The following is an 18,414-nucleotide window of genomic DNA, read 5'->3' on the forward strand; positions in this document are numbered from 1 at the left end:
AACGAAGGGGTTTGAGTGATTTCCCACAATGCCATGCGGATTTCAGAAAGATGGCGGTTCCCGCGGCGAAAGATTGTCATAAATGTATTTTCTCCATTATTTACGTGTTTTAAGTTGTTATCCAGAGGAAACACGCCGCTTGATTCGCTTTCGAGCTGAGAATGAGCAGCGATTTCTGAAATCCAAGCTGCTGCTTAAAAGCTTTGGGAGTGAGTATTGTTTTCGGTTGCTTTACTGCGTACGTTTTGTTCTGTTATTCTCGCTTTTATTGTTTACATGAGTGTTCTGACACCTCATTCTGTCGGATGTGGTGCACGAAGCGCCAAAGATATCCCATTCAGTGGTGTTAGTTAACAAATCACACCCTGCCAGCAGAGATTTCTGTTCTGGCTCTGACTGTAGCGGCTGGTCGCAGCCAATGACGCATTTGGTCGCGTTTTGCTAACGTAAACGCTGACGGAGGTACGCGATGACGTATGCGATCGTTGAAGGGCTATCCCAATACGTAAGGGTTGAATTTCAAGCCCTATCCCTTGTAGCTCAGTTTCAAGGGGAAGGGCCAAGGGGAAGGGGGAGGGGTAGAAATTAGAATTGGGATTGGGCCCAAGTGTCTGAATCTGTCACCCACAGCTGGATAGTGGTGTACGTTGTACAGTGAAAAACTGCAATGCTACAGTTAATAGCTGTTACTTTACATTGCTGTGTGTTTTTTGTAAATGTTTTCACACTGACTGCAGCCAGCTCCCCTTCCTCAACATCTGGTGCGTACAGGTCTGTGTATTTACTGTTGGGAAATTACCATTTTCATGTTAAAACATCTTACAAACACTAATTTCTTTCTCATGGAATCCATGAATTAAAACTGAGTTCTTATCATTTTTTTTACTTCCCTGTAGCAAGAAGTCTTGTCTGGATTTGTTTCAGGTGGATCCAGATCCTCAGTATCAGATCTTACTATCTGAAAAACAATTTAAAATGTATGAAACAACACTGAAAGCAAGAAACATCAGGCTGCCACAGTCTGCCTTAATACCTGTCCAGGCTGATTGTCCCGGTCCATCTCGGAAACATGATAAAATTCATAAAATTACTACGTTCATGATACAGGCTACAGTAGAGCTCTGAGTAACATTTAGTAGTCAGAGGAACTGTAAGATTTATAAATAAGAGATTAATCACAAAAAATAATCACATTACATGTATAGTGTTTTCTGCTACATGTTCATCAAAGCAAATGCTCTGGGATAATCACATCAACAATTTAAAGATAAATTACTGATTGTATAAAAGTGAGCACTTACCTTTCATCATCAGGTTTGTGTTGGGGAGTACTTTGGTTTTGTGGTTCAAAAACCTGAGAGGAAACGCATACAATTATCAACAATTTTTAACAGCTTCCATTATTGTTCCCTTCCCACATACAGTATATATCGATGGTGAAAGGTTGTCCGTGTTTCTGATAGTAATTGCAAAATAATCAAAACAAGCCTTGTTCTTCTAAAATATAGACCAGGATGTAGGTTTTACACTTAAAATGTAGATCCAATAAATGAATGAATACATGCATACTTATTTTTAAAAAATTAAATACATAATAAATGTATGTACCACACTGTCAGCTTGATTGAATTTACCTGTGCTCCTTGATGTGATGACAATCTCAGAATCAGTCTGACATATCATCCACTGTTGTAAAAACAAAAAAAATCCAACAGATTATGTATCCTACAGTAGAGTATGTAATTATGTAAAAAATATTGAATCATGAGCTCCACAAACCTCCTTTAAAGTGTCTTTCTATGCAAATGAAAAAGTAATCCTGGAATATGCTTTTCCTGTTTCATTTTTATATTCTGGCAGTTTGAATGGCCTTTCTGACCCAGGCACATGGATCACCTCTGAGCAGTCTAGAGAAAAGAATATACAGTCCATCACGCATGTCCTTGTTGAAAGTTCGCATTTTCTGGACAGCTTGTTTCAGTAGATCAGGTGCTGCTACCTCCGGGTCTGTAAATAACGGGAGTATTTTCCCTCTTAGAGCTTTTAAATCAGTTCCATGTGGCACCATCAATTTTATGTTTATCTAGTAAAATAATAGAAACATAAAATTAATTTCATACATCATGCACAGATAAAATATGATATACAGTTTTGCAATGCTATGTATAGAACAGCCAATACAGCTTACCTGGACACGTTTCCTTCCTTGTTTTGGCCGATATCTTCCTTTCAGCCCACAGTTACAGGACTGTCGTTCTTCTGTCTTTGAGCTTCTGTACTCCAGGAACTGTTTATATGATGGACACGGTTATTCTGCTGGAATGGACAGAGTTCCATTTTGTGGTTCATGTGTTTTCCACAAAAGGGGCAAAACATCGTTCAGTCACAGTTGAAGTTCTTTCACCATAAACTCCATAGAAGATGACACAGATCGACCGCTCACTCCATCACTTCCCGGCAACCGTACTTCCAAGTCGCTTGCGGCATTTGGTACATTCCCCTTCTGTCAAGAGTTTCGTTTGTAAATTTGTTCCGGGACTCGTAAAAGTGTTCTGCCACTTGTAGATTTGTCTCAGCGCTCGTAAAAGTGTTTCACATCTTGTCAGTTTGTTTTCTAAGATGTTTTGTCAGTTTGTTTTCTAAGATGTAAATTTGTTTTGTCCTTGGTAAAAGTGTTTTGGCAATGTAATTTTGTTTTAATAAATGTAAAAGTGTTTTACAGTTTGTAATTTTGTTTTGCACTTCCCGGCCACTGTACATTAGAATTATTTCCTCATTTACGTAAGCACCGACATTGATATATTTATATAAAAGATATTTTGTACTAAATATAAGTCTATGTAAAACTAATTTTGAATAAAAAACTGTCTTGTTTTCACTTAATACCACATACCGGTTGTTTATTTATTTCAAAAAATATCATCTGGGTGTCGATAATTGTGGAACGGTGTCACGTGATCTGATACTCTAAGTCAGGGGTGTCAAACATACGGCCCGCTAGATGGTTTAATCCGGCCCCAGACTTGTAGAGAAAAAATTTCTAAGGATGTCAAAAAAAAGTAAATCTCTAGCCCGTTCCTGTGATGACTTATGAATTTTTAAAGAAATAACCGAAATGCTCAATGCTTCTGATATGCCTGCTGACATCCAACTCAAGATAATTGACTTGCAGTGTGATTCTGATATGAAGCAGAAATTTGCGTCGGTGGGCTTAGGACACGTTTTATCAATATCTCTTGCCAGGGTAGCCCAAATTAACATCCCTGGCTGCAAAGGTTTTATCCATGTTTGGAACTACCTCTCTTTGTGAACAGGCGTTCTGTGTTATGAACCTCAACAAAACAAAGCACCGCTCAAGGTTATCAAACGCACACTTGAATGACATTGTGAAATGTGCTGCTACTCAGGATTTGAAACCTGAGATTGATGCCCTCGTGAAGGCTAAAAAATGCCAAGTGTCAGGAGCCAGCAGCAGCCGATAGACTTGGTGAGAGAAAGCGGGGAGGGAGGTTAATCAGCATTAAGGCCTGGGCCTAATTCTTGTAATGTTCACAAATGTTTGCAGTCTGAAGAATGCAGTTCTTTGAAAAATAAGATTACTCTGGTTTCACTTTAAAAGATAATGAATATTGTGCAGTGTATCATTCTCAGCTTCAGTAGGCCTAGCCTACAAAATAGTTTGATCTGATGTAGCCTAATCATATTGCTCATGCACTGCTATAACTTTTATGTTTGTTAATTTAATTTTATTTTTCATAAATTTGCACATTTAGGCAGGATGTTTAGGCTACTTTCTTCATAGCTCCCACTTGAGTTTAGTGTGGGGAGTTGGTTCAGGTTGTCAGATGTAAAAATGTATTCACTCAACTGTATAAAAATAAACCAGCTGTTTGAGAGTGAAATGCATTTTATTTCAAATCCATTGGCCTCTGTGAATAAATGTGTAATAATCTCGATCCCTTGTGATCAGTGATTATGTCGGCTACAAATGTAGGCTGAAGCATAAAGCATAGCCTACTGAAAAAACAATGCTAAAGATTTGGAGTTGACGAAGGTTATTTTGCAATTATTTGACTGGTCCGGCCCACTTGAGATCAGATGGGCTGTATGTGGCCCCTGAACCAAAATGAGTTTGACACCCCTGCTCTAAGTAATCAGGAATCAACATTTTTTTTCCCAGTGGAAGTTTGAGTAATTAGGCACAATTTACTTATAATTGCAGCCGCTGCTCTATTTAAAATACTGCTCCATGTTAAACTTGGAAAAAAATAAAAATAAAAAGACGTTCACAGAGTAAAGAATATTCCCGAGGAAACATTCCCGGGATATTTAAATTAATTTAATATTAATTTAAGAATATTCCTGGGATTTTAATGGTTCCCCCCTAATGTAAATTAAGCCATTTGTCAATGAGTGTGCACTGATCACTGTGGTAGTGGAAGGGCGAGGCCTTGGGTTTTTAGTTTGGGGGGGGGGGGGGGGGGGGGTGTTAATAATTACAGACCTTGTATCCTAGCCATTTTAGCCGTTGCTAGGACATTAATAATATACATGTTTAATCAGCACGTAGACTAACTAGATCCACTGGGAAAGGGCCAGGCATAGGATCATTAAAAATATTTTGTAAAGGGGGTATTTTTAATTTTTTATAATTATAAAAATGTATGTAAAATTGTATAATGACCTCACTGAGCAGTCTTGTACAATAGTGTAACCTGTGCAGAAAATACTTGAAAATACTGAACCAGGATAATGTTTGTGTTCACATTTAGCAGTGCATGTTGTGCCATCTTGATTACTCGAGGCAGTTGTGAATAAAAACGTGGAGATGTTTTTAATTGTTATTACTGTGATGCGTTACAATGATCTGTTCGTTTTAAAGTTTCATTGCAGTTAATGCTGCTGTTAGTGTTAATTTAGTGGCAACCTGTTACAGTCATTGTTAAAGCAAGACGGCCTTTCGATTTCATAAAACTGGTGAAATTTAGTTCCCTCTGAAATTTGGTGACTGTGATACGTTTATTTCTGGAATATCTCAAACAAACAAACAAACAGGCCAGTCTGTGGCTGGGAAGTGATATAATTTGAGGGGATTTCCGAGCAAATAATGGACATGAAATCATTCGCTATTTTAAAAATGTATATCGTGAATCAAATTGTCAATTGAGTGAATCATTACCTGCCTCATAATTGTTGCAGCATTAATCGCTGTTAAAACCCTGGCAATGGGTAATTCCTAAATTATTATTTAAAAATAACCACTTAATAAATCTTCGAAATAATCGAGATAATCCCAGTTAGTGAGTATCTCTGATAAAAGCGGTGTGATTCTCTGAAGGCTAGTCTAGTTAGCTAACAGTTCACCTCACACAGTGAAACCACAGCAGAAAATCAGACTTTCATTCAGTTATTTGACTCATGAGTGTCAGCGCCATTACGGTAACATACCTCCTGCTGGGAAGAGGCTTTTTTCTTTTTGTTGCACCAACAAGTTAAAGCTGTTGGTTGGTTTTTTGTTGCTCCTCTTTTCATTTTGTATGACGGCTCGCTCCCGCTCGCACCGGCTACTGCTTGTGAGAAGACGCGGGGAGAGGAGGATGGGTTCCACAAACACGTCTTACACAGGGACGGGGGGGCTGAAAGAAATGTCATTCTTTACTTCCTAATTACATCGAATCAAGAAAACCGACCACTTTATCATGTTTTATAACAGTTAATATTTTTCATTCATCATGACGATATGATTATTTGGGGCGTTGTATTGGCTGCTTTTGATTATTGGGGGTTTAAAACCCAAACCTCCTCGAATTTACACCCAGGAGTGAAATATATATTGTTGCAAACCTCATGTCTGTATTTATTTATTCTGAATTAACATCCTTGAAATTCAAGTTATTGTTCTTCAGTGTTCAGAGATTCAGGTTTTAAAATTCAGATTAAAAAAATCAAGGCTGTTTCTTCAAATATATTTTTTCAGTGTTCACAAATTCAGACAGAATAACTGAGTTTTCAGATCTTCAGAAATCTGGATTCAGGTCGCTAATTTCAGTGTCAGATTCACCCAGTCAGATTCAGGCTGCAAAATTCAACACCACAAATATTCCAGTTGAACATCTGGGTTACTCTGGGCGAGGCAAAGGCCATCGAGTCTGGAGCGTGTCGTACCGTTTCACATCTCCTGCCATTAAACGTCTCCCCTCTCACGAGCGCGCCCCTGTATCACTATAGCAACAGAACACGGTGAAGGTCATCGTGGATTTGAATCAGATCCATAAAGAAATGTGTTTTATAACTCTCAGGTTATTTCTTTCTCCGGAGTCTGCAGCAGGAGTGTGGGGGAGTTAGTGAGTTATAATGGAGCACCTGAGACCTGTTTGTACTTTTCATTCATAGGAGAGAAACACAGATTAACATCAACTTTGGACATCATTATAGATCATACAAACTATTTATCCGCTAGTAGATCAGACTGGAAGGGGTTGAGTCCAAATCCCCAGACTCTGAGTAAACCACTGTTCTTTAGCCTTCACTGTTCAGCTTTATGATTTGATTGAATTCAGCTTCACTTGTAAAAATGAAAGATTATAAATGTGAGTAAAACATTGTGTGGAAAAAACAGATTATTCTGAAAGAATGATTTGTTCCACCATGTGTGTGGAAAAGTGATGAGTATAAAACTCTTTCCCTTTCAGAGGTGAATGTTGTTGTGCTGGACGAAGAAGTTGAAGAGTTTTATAATCATGCAGTTAAAGGTTCTGACTGCAAAGTTGAATTCTGGGTAAAATGTTTTATTTCTGTTGCTGTTGGAGTTTGGAGATGTTTCGCTGCTGCACACACCGTGTATCCTGTGTGTAAATGTTTTGCCGAGATAAAAAGCGTCTCACATTTTACAATTCTGGAGATTGCCGAAGCAAGTGAGCAACAATATCACGTGACCACCGTGGGGCGTCTGACCTACTTTTAACCGAAACACATCGGCGTGGGCAAACATGGCGGACTCGACTCTCCCTCCAGCGGAAAAGGAAAACCTGACTAGTGAGTGCAGCTGGAAGAGAGAGCAGGATTAGAGGACATCATTTTTCTGGACAGATTGTTCAAATTGTTCTAGCTGGCGCTTAGCGATCTTAGCCTGAGAACGCATGGGCTCGACTCCACAGTAGTGAGTATGGAGTTATACACCTAATGTTTTGGTCTTACAGAGAAAGAAACGAGAACACAAAAGCAGGAACAGAGAAAAGATAGATTCCTCTTTTCTTTTGTTTTCTGACGGCTCGCTCAGTTTCCCACAGAGGTTTAAACACTGACAGACTAATAGATCATTTCTTCAGCCGCATTTTCAGATAAAAATTAAGCCCATCACTCCACTGTAAGTGGTTTAACTGTTCAATTAAACCTTTAGTTCTCATTACAAAACGGCTCAATAATTGTAAAATCCATCAATTTTTACATAAACAGAAGCTTAGATGGTCATATATTGGCGTGAGCTCAAATAATCTGATGTGAACCTGCACCTCGTGAGTTTATTAGCTCGAGTCTCCTCACTGCCGACATCGAATCTGTGATAGAAACATGGCGGATCCGGCGCACGTGGAATATCAACAAGTGACACAAACACTCGAAGTTGATGTTTCCTCTCAAATATACAAAGAATTGTGTCGGTCATCGCTTTTTAAAACCATATTATTTCCCCGACATGAATCTTGGAGCTTAAATTTGCATGGATATTATGGAATCGCTGCTGACGTTTCTGCGCATCTCTGAGGCTGATTCATGTTTTAAAATCCTGATCTACAGTAAATAAATGTCAGGAGTCGCGACCGCCAGCGGGCGATAAGAGAAGTTATTAGTAAACATGACATGTTAAACATGCTGCTTTACCAAGCTGGAAAAATATGAATCTCTCTCTGCATGAATGATTACAGCCAACAAAAATAAATTATATTTCTGACCACAACAGCAGCTTTCATGGAACATAATGAAATAATATTGTAGCCCCCTCACTCAATTCCTATGCTTTAACACACCCTTGTGAGTACACACTACCCTTTAAACACCTTTTAGCATGGGAGAGGAATAGGTGATGGCTACAAATATAAAACTGGGAATTGCGTACAACCCCGATTCCAAAAAAGTTGGGACAAAGTACAAATTGTAAATAAAAACACAATGCAATAATTTGCAAATCTCAAAAACTGATATTGTATTCACAATAGAACATAGACAACATATCAAATGTCGAAAGTGAGACATTTTGAAATTTCATGCCAAATATTGGCTCATTTGAAATTTCATGACAGCAACACATCTCAAAAAAGTTGGGACAGGGGCAATAAGAGGCTGGAAAAGTTAAAGGTACAAAAAAGGAACAGCTGGAGGACCAAATTGCAACTCCTTAGGTCAATAGAGATCTTGCAGTCACGTGACCGGAAAGTACACAGCCGCCATCTTGTCGGTAAAAAACACAGCTGAATACTGCTGCACTCGTGTACAGAATGGATCAATTTCAACCGACGGACTACACGGCTCATTTTTCTAACGAATAGATAACTAGATATATGTCTAAAATAAACGATCTACAGATTAGTGACCCTTATGGCTTACCGGACGGAGTTTTCACGACCGTGTCAGTGGATATTGAACTGCCAGCGGAATACCCGGACGTGTAGAATTACCTCATTAACTTTCCCTCGCTGTTCAGTGGTGAAGCACTGCATGCTTATAAATCTCTGGACAGTTATCTTTACAGAAATTCAGGATTTGTCAGCGACTCAGATGTGGCATCTTGTAAACAAGAAAATAATAGTCCTCATTGGACGGGTAAGTCACTTAAGTATAGCACTGACCAGCCGATTATAGAATAGAATAAGGTAATTCCAGCTGTAATTCCAAATCGTCCGTGTTGTTTACCATGGATCTGGCGTTGGAGAGGTAGAGGCTTAGCAGTGGAGGTTTGAGTGGTTGTTTTCTGAGCTTAGTCAACAGGCCGGCTCTGCCTGCAGCCTCGCTTTTGCTTCCTCTCCCGGCGCCGCCTCTTTCGCTTTGCTTCCGATAACAATCCACGGAGACCCCGCTGGTCTCGCTATCTTGTCCGGAATGTTGTGCATGCGATGGAAATCACTACAAACCGTCATTTTCTGCTGGAAACCAATGTCCAGTAAGTCCATACGGTTGTAGTGGATATTGAAGTCCGGTACAGACGAACAACATGCAAAAATACACACAAAAACGTGCACAGGTAGGGAGAGCTTGTAGCCGCAGCCGTTGTAGTAGAATTGTATATAGTAGGGTTTTCCAGAAGAAAAGGTAGAAGTAAAAGCAGAAGTAGAACCAGAAGTAGAAGTAGAAGGCGGAAATATGGTGTTTGACCGACAAGATGGCGTCTGTTACAATCTGGATCGGCTGTGACGTCACATGCAAGTGCTCCATTGGCAATACTGTAGGTCATTAACATGACTGGGTATAAAAAGAGCATCTTGGAGTGGCAGCGGCTCTCAGAAGTAAAGATGGGAAGAGGATCACCAATCCCCCTAATTCTGCGCTGACAAATAATGGAGCAATATCAGAAAGGAGTTCGACAGTGTAAAATTGCAAAGAGTTTGAACATCTCATCATCTACAGTGTATAATATCATCAAAAGATTCAGAGAATCTGGAAGAATCTCTGTGTGTAAGGGTCAAGGCCGGAAAACCATACTGGGTGCCCGTGATCTTTGGGCCCTTAGATGGCACTGCATCACATACAGGCATGCTTCTGTATTGGAAATCACAAAATGGGCTCAGGAATATTTCCAGAGAACATTATCTGTGAACACAATTCACCGTGCCATCCGCCGTTGCCAGCTAAAACTCTATAGTTCAAAGAAGAAGCCGTATCTAAACATGATCCAGAAGCGCAGACGTCTTCTCTGGGCCAAGGCTCATTTAACCCTTTGGTGACTGACCCCTTGAAAATGGTTCCTCCAGGAACGATGACGTTTCAGTTGTCAAGACAACGGAAAAACTAAAATGCAAAAACAGAAAGATACGTCACAATGCTCTTGTGCACAAAACAAAATGCTCTTGTATTTGTATTTTAGTTTTTCCGTTGTCTTGACAACTGAAACGTCATGGTTCCTGGAGGAACCATTTTCAAGGGGTCAGTCACCAAAGGGTTAAAATGGACTGTGGCAAAGTGGAAAACTGTTCTGTGGTCAGACGAATCAAAATTTGAAGTTCTTTATGGAAATCAGGGACGCCGTGTCATTCGGACTAAAGAGGAGAAGGACGACCCAAGTTGTTATCAGCGCTCAGTTCAGAAGCCTGCATCTCTGATGGTATGGGGTTCCATTAGTGCGTGTGGCATGGGCAGCTTACACATCTGGAAAGACACCATCAATGCTGAAAGGTATATCCAGGTTCTAGAGCAACATATGCTCCCATCCAGACGACGTCTCTTTCAGGGAAGACCTTGCATTTTCCAACATGACAATGCCAAACCACATACTGCATCAATTACAGCATCATGGCTGCGTAGAAGAAGGGTCCGGGTACTGAACTGGCCAGCCTGCAGTCCAGATTTTTCACCCATAGAAAACATTTGGCGCATCATAAAACGGAAGATACGACAAAACAGACCTAAGACAGTTGAGCAACTAGAATCCTACATTAGACAAGAATGGGTTAACATTCCTATCCCTAAACTTGAGCAACTTGTCTCCTCAGTCCCCAGACGTTTACAGACTGTTGTAAAGAGAAAAGGGGATGTCTCACAGTGGTAAACACGGCCTTGTCCCAACTTTTTTGAGATGTGTTGTTGTCATGAAATTTAAAATCACCTAATTTTTCTCTTTAAATGATACATTTTCTCAGTTTAAACATTTGATATGTCATCTATGTTCTATTCTGAATAAAATATGCCATTTTGAAACTTCCACATCATTGCATTCCATTTTTATTTACAATTTGTATTTTGTCCCAACTTTTTTGGAATCGGGGTTGTACAAAAAAATATGATTCAAACCAAGGTGCAAAGAGGCCCAGTTAGCTTATAATTTAGCTATACTGTATGTGTGAGCTTTAACTCCCATGCTTCGTACTTACTCAGATATGGCCCTTTAATGTTCCACATAAATCAGATCTTGCAGTGAAATGGCTTACATCACTATTTAACACGAATCACTCTCATACACACACATTGATTGCAAAAATATCACAGTATTTATTTCAACCCCCCCCCCCCAAAAAAAATATAAACAAATAAAATAAACAAATGAAAATAATAATATTACCCGGGATTTTCTAACTCAGTCTATGGTACCATGTTTGTTGGCGCGCTGTTGGAGCTCATATGTAACCCTCAGCTGGAGAAGAGTTAGTACTCTCAGTCCCTTGGAAACTCAGAAAGATGGTAGTAACAGTCCATTCAAACCTTCCACACACAGCGAGCAGGAGGAAGAAGAAAAACTCAGTCCACGTGCAGAAAGTCCCTGGCAGCTGCAAGTCCTGAGCACCTCTATTGCAGCAGCATGAGTGGCAATGTCTGAAGCACACCAACATTGAAAGTCAAAATCTCAAATGAATACACTGATGAAAGACCATGTGCATAATTTTAGCATCCACAATCCCTATACTCACTCAGAAACTTGTAAATAATCCCAGGCTTCCTACATGCAGCCCAACGCAGGTCTCCTTCGCTCCTGTGAAGGCGCACGCTAGTCAGTTAACTCCATTTACATGCTAACAGTAGTAGCTTAGCAACTAACGGTAAGAACTAGCTCAGTCACCAGACTCACTAAAACAGGGCTGGGCAATTATTTTTTCCATGGGGCCACATGAGAAACAGAAAATTTAGTGGAGGGCCGGACCAAAAGGCTAATTCTGCATAATATTAATTGTATTTCTTTATATAAAGCAATAAATAACATTGTTTTTACAAGCTGCTAAGACTGGTAAGAGTATGGAAAAAACGAGGTTGCCTTACAAAAAATGTCATTTATTCAATCAAATTTCCCAAAACAATGGTTAACAAAATGTGAACGTTTGTACCATTTTTTTTCAGTCACATTCACCCCAAAACACAATAAAGACATCACAATATTGTCTTTCTACTCCAAATATCAAGCAAGATACATCATATTATAATAATGATCCCCACATTTGGAGTCTAATCACCTCATTTGGTGTTTTTCAGTTTTTTATTTGTTCAGTGAGAGAAATCTAGTCTCTGTTGGTCTTTAACGAGTGCATCAGAGTCAGGTTGAATGTCTGAGGTGGAGATGTGAAGCACGGCTGACAGATGATCATCAGTCGATTCGGTGTAGGAATCAGATCTTTTTTTTATTAAATTCAAACATAAACAGAATTATTTTATATTACAACATAAAATCACACCTCTGAAAATATAATCTAAAAAGAAAACTTATCAAATATATATATATATATATATATATACACACACAGTATATGTAAAATGGGAAAAAACGAGGGGTTTATGATAGGTTAACTTGTGCTATGAATGTGTACAGTATATCTGCATGGGGATTCTTTATATATTTCAGACATTTTTGTAACAAGGACAGTTCATTCTTAAGAGCAGGCCATGAAGGGGGGATTTGGCATATCGACGCTTGTGTATGCAATATTTTGTAAAAATAATGAGATTATTCACCAAAAAGTAGGAATCAGATCTACAGATCGGCTCGGGCTCCGGCGCCTGCTGGTGACGTCACACTATGTGATTGGCTGGACCGTTTGAAGGATGACGTACAAGTTTGTGGTTGGTCTGGACAAATTACGGCAGTAGTTATCGCGGGATTAGGTTTCGTGGGATTTCATGTCATGTTCATGTCGCGCGCATTGCGTTTTTGTTGAACACAACTTCAAAATAAAAGCAATGCACATTCAGTCCATGCATGAGGTAAAATTAGAAAATACGTTTATTTTGTAATTTCTAATTAACCTTACCGGTCAGAATGAACCAAAGGGCCGGATGCGGCCCGCGGGCCGTAAAATGCCCAGGTTTGCACTAAAACGTCTCCCAACGCAGCCCACACTCCGCTGGTTAGAGTTACACAGTCGCAATCCCACTGGGTTTTTAATTCTTCCAAAAAAAAAGTATTTCCAAAGAATAAAATGAACTTAAAACAGGTATTATCCTCTTTTTCTCTCCTCGCTCTGTATCGTCGTGTCTGAACTAAGTCCCGCCCCTCACAAAATCCGACAGGGCAAAAGTCTATCCCAACTTGTTTGATTGACACCTGTCTATCCCCCGCAGAAAACAGACATGAGAAGTTCAAGGTCTGCTCTAAACGTGGGATATTTGAACACTTTAACTAAAATACACAGTTTCCTCTTTTAATGCATAAAATAAATCACATAAGTAATAAATGAGGTGATATTTTATAAACCAGGGCAACCCTACACTGCAGATAACAACAAAAAATACAAAAGGATGAACTAAAATTAGTAGGGGGCTACATTATGATCCCCAAATACCACATTTATAACTTTATACATTTAAAATGATGTGGGCCGAGGGACATTAAAGGGCGTATTATAGGGATTAAATGAATAATTTAAACACATTGTACACACATTACAGATATGCAGATATTGATGCTGCTTCTTTATTGACTTTATTGATCATAGAATTGTTTTAATACGAATTAACACTTCATTAGTAAGGTCACATGACCATATAAATACATGTACATATTCATTTGAAAGATAAAGGACTTACCCAGTGAATCTGTGAGCAGTAACTAGTGAATGGTGATGTCAAAGAAATAAGATTTCATTAACTAACTTATTAACCAATATTTTTTAGATTTCATCATTTAATGATTTTCTCAAATCTGATGTTAATAGCAACGATATTCAGAAAATTATGGCAGATTTACCTTCGAAAATCAACAAATCTGTCGACTCGGCCGTTTTGACAAGGAGAAAAAAACTGGACAAGTTATTTCTGGAGTTGGTGAGAAAAATGACAAGAAAAACGTCTGCATGTGCAGCAGTGAACTGTACAAACCGTCAGGTCAAAGGTTGTGGACGGACCTTTCACCTGCGAGTGTTGATAGTGTGATCATTTTTACACGTGTGTGCACAGCGCCGTTTGTGCGGATAAAAGTCGCATTTGTTTGTCACATCATTTGCCAAGTTCTATTTCTCATTGCATTTGTTTCACACATTAAAGGTCACACCATTTACTAAACACTGTGCGGTCTTAAAAAGAAAAAGCATCAAAATTGAGTTGTTTGTGTCTAAAATGACGGTGAATTATGTGACCAATAAACACTGTTAAGACATGACTGTGAGAATGAAGTGAAAATGGCAAATAACACGAGAAAATAATCCTGTTTCAGCAACTGCCCGAAATAGAAAGGAAATATTGTACAGCCTTTGTGTTTGTGTAATAAGAATAATAATAATAGATAGATAGATAGATAGATAGATAGATAGATAGATAGATAGATAGATAGATAGATAGATAGATAGAGCGGCGGCTACAATTATCGACACTTTAACGATCTTTTGGCCGTTGCAAAAGTAGGAAAGACTTTCAATATGTAAATTGTGCATGAATAATGACTCAAACTTCCACTGGGGGGGGAAAAAAAAAAAAACAAGAGTTGATTCCTGATTACTGAGCGTATCAGATCACGTGACACCGTTCCACAATTATCGACATCCAGATGATTATTTACATTAAAAAATAACTGGTATGTGGTATTAAGTTAACAAAACAGTTTTTATTTCAAATTAGTTTTACATAGACTTTTATATTTAGTTCAAAATATCTTTTATATAAATATATGGATGTCGGTGTTTACGTAAATGAGGAAGTAATTCTAATGTTTGTAAACAAATGAACTGATAATGTTGAACCTGTCAGAAAACCTTTTTGTTCCACTTTCTAAGTATTCTCATCGATCACATTTTGTTCGTCATTCATTGTTGTTTGTATTAATTTCTAGTTTTGTCGTTTACCAATAAATCTCAACAGGCAATTGACATTGTAACCACATGGACATCCGGGTCAAAGGTCGCATGTCATTCCTCAAACCAAAATATAAAATGTCTCCTGATATTGTAATATGTGGTCGATATTTACAACAAACTGCAAAAAAAAATTCTGAATGGAATCGAAAAATCTGAATATTTCAAGCATGTAATTTTTTATATGTTAGGAATTTAATTCTGCTCTAATTCTATTTCTTGCAATTGGATTCCAAATACTCGATAAACATTCCATTCTGTTATCAATCAGAAAAAAATTACAAATCACTGCACTTTTATATTTTTTTAAGTACTTCATCTACTTCAACAATGTTACACAAAGATCGATCCATAACAGTTGTAAATGTCCCTTAATTCCACAGGGTGTCGATAATGGTGGACACCGGTGAAAGTGATCACTATTCAAATCATTAGTTTTCTTTTGTTTCAGACATGTAAAAGTTTTTTCCTTTACCTGACATGTTTCAACGGTGTAACTTCCGTCTTCATCAGAGGGTCAATATTGACAGGGAGGTCACACCGTCGAAACATGTCAGGTAAAGGAAAAAACTTTTACATGTCTGAAACAAAAGAAAACTAATGATTTGATTTAATAAGAAGACATAATGAATGTAACATATCTACTAAACAAAAGTGATCACTATTATCGACACCTCACATGACTCTCAAACGCACGTTTAGATACAAAATGGCGACTGTCAAATGAAAGAGTCAGAAACAAAGTAGGTTTCGACAAGGAGATCATGAAATATCGGTGAATTTGATCAGTAAAAACATGTCCATGATCTTTCCACCATGCTTACCTGCGATGATAACGTCCGGGTTTTCCTCAAATTGCTAATCGTGCTAAAAAAAATTCCATCTCAGGTAACGAGCTGTGTCATCAGACGACAAGATCAAAGGGTGAGGCGGGTCTTCCGGTTGATTAACCAATAATAATTGTTATAACTGAAACTCAGCTTTGTAAAATTGTTTTTTATTGGTAAATCTGAAAAGGTGTCGATAATTATGGACTGTCGATAATTGTAGCCGCTGCTCTAGATAGATAGAAAGGAAGAAGAAATATACGAAAGAGAAATATCGACTGTATAAGAGAAACTGAAATAATCTCCATAAAAATAATTATAGGAGTAAAAGAGCCGTTCAGAAAAAAAAGATCAGAGACTGAACTGGAAAAGGGAAAAACCAATAACAGTGAAGCGGAGTGCGATAAAGATCTGTAAGGAATGGGGGGATAAAGTGGAGAAAATAAGAGGAGGGAATGAAAGAGGAAAAAGTCAGGAGATACTTTTCTTGGGGCAAATTTGATCGGATACAACGCTTTAACACATAAACCAAATACACGCGATGTGAGCGGTAGGATGGCGGCCAGGTGGCTTCACTCGTCTCTACAGCAGGGGATGGGCTCTGAGCCCTCCAGATTTTACACAGAGCTCAATGACACACACACACACACACGATTCCACTTTCGCTTTTATCCAATAATGTTACTCCGACACCAAACTGATGACGTCATCAACTAAATGCCTCCAGATAATAAAATCTCTCACAATGCTGTGTGTAAATAGTTTATTTTGGGAATATTATACACACTCGCCTACGAGCTAATGAAGGTGTGTCTCTCTCCTTCTCTCTCCCAGTGCGCTTTTAAACTTACACACACAGGGAACCTGAAAACTGATCAATTACCGTACAATAGTAAAATAATGAGCTCAGTGACCTTACTGAAGTCAAAGGCTGAAGAAATTGTGGAATCTTATCAGTAAACTCTGACAACAAAACTGTCTGGAGAAAAGCAGGTGAAAAAGATCCGGCTAAAAAAATCCCTCTCAAAATGACGGTGTTGTATTTCACAGGAAAAATCTATTGAGTGTGGAATTCACCCAGCAGAGAGTTTAGACCATGATGCTTTTCACATCTACAGCAACATGCTGTCTACAGGTTCGACAGTCAGCATTTGTTCATTATTCAGTAAAAATGCTGTGAAAACGACAGACATTTGGAACAGTGTGGACAAGTTTTCTCTTTTTACAAGAGATCATTTAAAAATGTTGAATTATTTAATCTTCTACAAATCCTCTCATAAATCCGAATGAATCTGATCCACTGGATGATGATTTAATCTTTTTTACCTGCAAACTCACATCACACACTGTGTGTTTCTCTCAGTGGATGTGACTCTGGATCCTGATACAGCAAATCCTGAACTCATCCTGTCTGCTGATGGAAAACAAGTGAGACGTGGAGACGAGGAGCAGAAACTCACTGATACACCACAGAGGTTTGATCGGTATTTCGGTGTTGTGGGAAAGCAGAGTTTCTCCTCAGGGAGATTTTATTATGAGGTGCAGGTCAGAGGGAAAACTGAGTGGGCATTAGGAGTTGTGAGCGAGAACATTAACAGGAAGGGGAGGATTACACTGGAACCTCAGAATGGATTCTGGACTGTGTGGCTGAGGAATGAGAATCAGTACTGGGCTTTTGCTGATCCCCGTGTCCTCCTCCCACTGAGAGAGAAGGTGGAGATGGTGGGGGTGTTTGTGGATTATGATGAGGGTCTGGTCTCCTTTTATGATGTGAAGTCCAGATCTCATATCTACTCTTTCACTGATCAGTCTTTCACTGAGAAACTCTATCCATACTTCTGTCCTGGTTTAAATTTCAGAGGTAAAAACGCAGCCCCACTGATCATCTCTCCTGTATTTAAACCTGAATGAATTTTCACCTCACAGATTTAATCATCTATTAAATGGTGAGAATCAAAAGAAATATTTTACTTTTTCTGGTGAATGTTAGAAAGACATTTCCCCTTTTAAAGTGCTGTACAGTTTATTTTAATGCCTGAATAAAGCTGATTTACAGTTCACACTGAGATTTACTGCAGAATTGAATCTGATCAATAAAATGGATGAAGTTCAGCTGCTGATGTCTGTGTAGATAAAACCCAACACCACTGTGTTTCTCCTTCACACTTCATCACACACAAACACCATCAACTTCAGCTTTTATTTACAAACACTGCATTCTCTTCTTTACATAAATAAATAAACTACATGAATAAATATTTCTGTGATCACTTAGCGCACTCACGTTAGCATTTCAGACCGTTTTTGTTAAATGCTAGCACGCTAATGCTAGTGTCTGAAAGCGTTTCTGTTAACAGTTAGCACACTAATGCTAGTTTGACAGTGTTTTTGTTAAGTTAGCATGCTAACGCTAGTGATTGAAAGGATTTTCCTAACGGTGTGCTAACGCTAGTTTGAAAGCGTTTTTGTTAACAGTTAGCGTGCTCGCACTAGAGTTTGACAGCATTTTGTGAACAGTTAACGCACTATCATGTTTGACAGTGTTTTTGTTAAGTTAGCACACTAACGTTAAAGTTTCACAGCATTTTTGTTCACAGTTAGAGCGCTAATTG

General features: G+C 38.6%; 1 protein-coding gene and 2 long non-coding RNA genes across 3 annotated transcripts in view; 1 reads left to right on the forward strand and 2 right to left on the reverse strand.

The window, feature by feature from the left end:
- LOC132871587 (butyrophilin subfamily 1 member A1-like) overlaps positions 1 to 18,179 on the forward strand; it is a 96,744-nt gene extending 78,565 nt beyond the window's left edge. The window contains exon 9 of the mRNA XM_060905906.1: positions 17,166 to 18,179. Within this exon, the coding sequence (XP_060761889.1) occupies positions 17,166 to 17,713 (548 nt within the window). The 3' untranslated portion in view covers positions 17,714 to 18,179. The remainder of the gene's footprint in view (positions 1 to 17,165) is intronic.
- LOC132871715 (uncharacterized) lies at positions 469 to 1,696 on the reverse strand. Its single transcript, XR_009651332.1, has 3 exons — positions 1,635 to 1,696; positions 1,302 to 1,354; positions 469 to 958 (listed from the first exon to the last, which is right to left on the reverse strand). It is a non-coding gene; the product is annotated as an uncharacterized LOC132871715 (long non-coding RNA).
- Positions 1,786 to 2,395, reverse strand: LOC132871645 (uncharacterized). Its single transcript, XR_009651322.1, has 3 exons — positions 2,189 to 2,395; positions 2,000 to 2,083; positions 1,786 to 1,907 (listed from the first exon to the last, which is right to left on the reverse strand). It is a non-coding gene; the product is annotated as an uncharacterized LOC132871645 (long non-coding RNA).
- Positions 18,180 to 18,414: the final 235 nt, after the last annotated feature.

The sequence above is a fragment of the Neoarius graeffei genome, chromosome 1 (assembly GCF_027579695.1).
Source record: "Neoarius graeffei isolate fNeoGra1 chromosome 1, fNeoGra1.pri, whole genome shotgun sequence".
In the NCBI taxonomy this organism is placed as follows: Eukaryota; Metazoa; Chordata; class Actinopteri; order Siluriformes; family Ariidae; genus Neoarius; species Neoarius graeffei.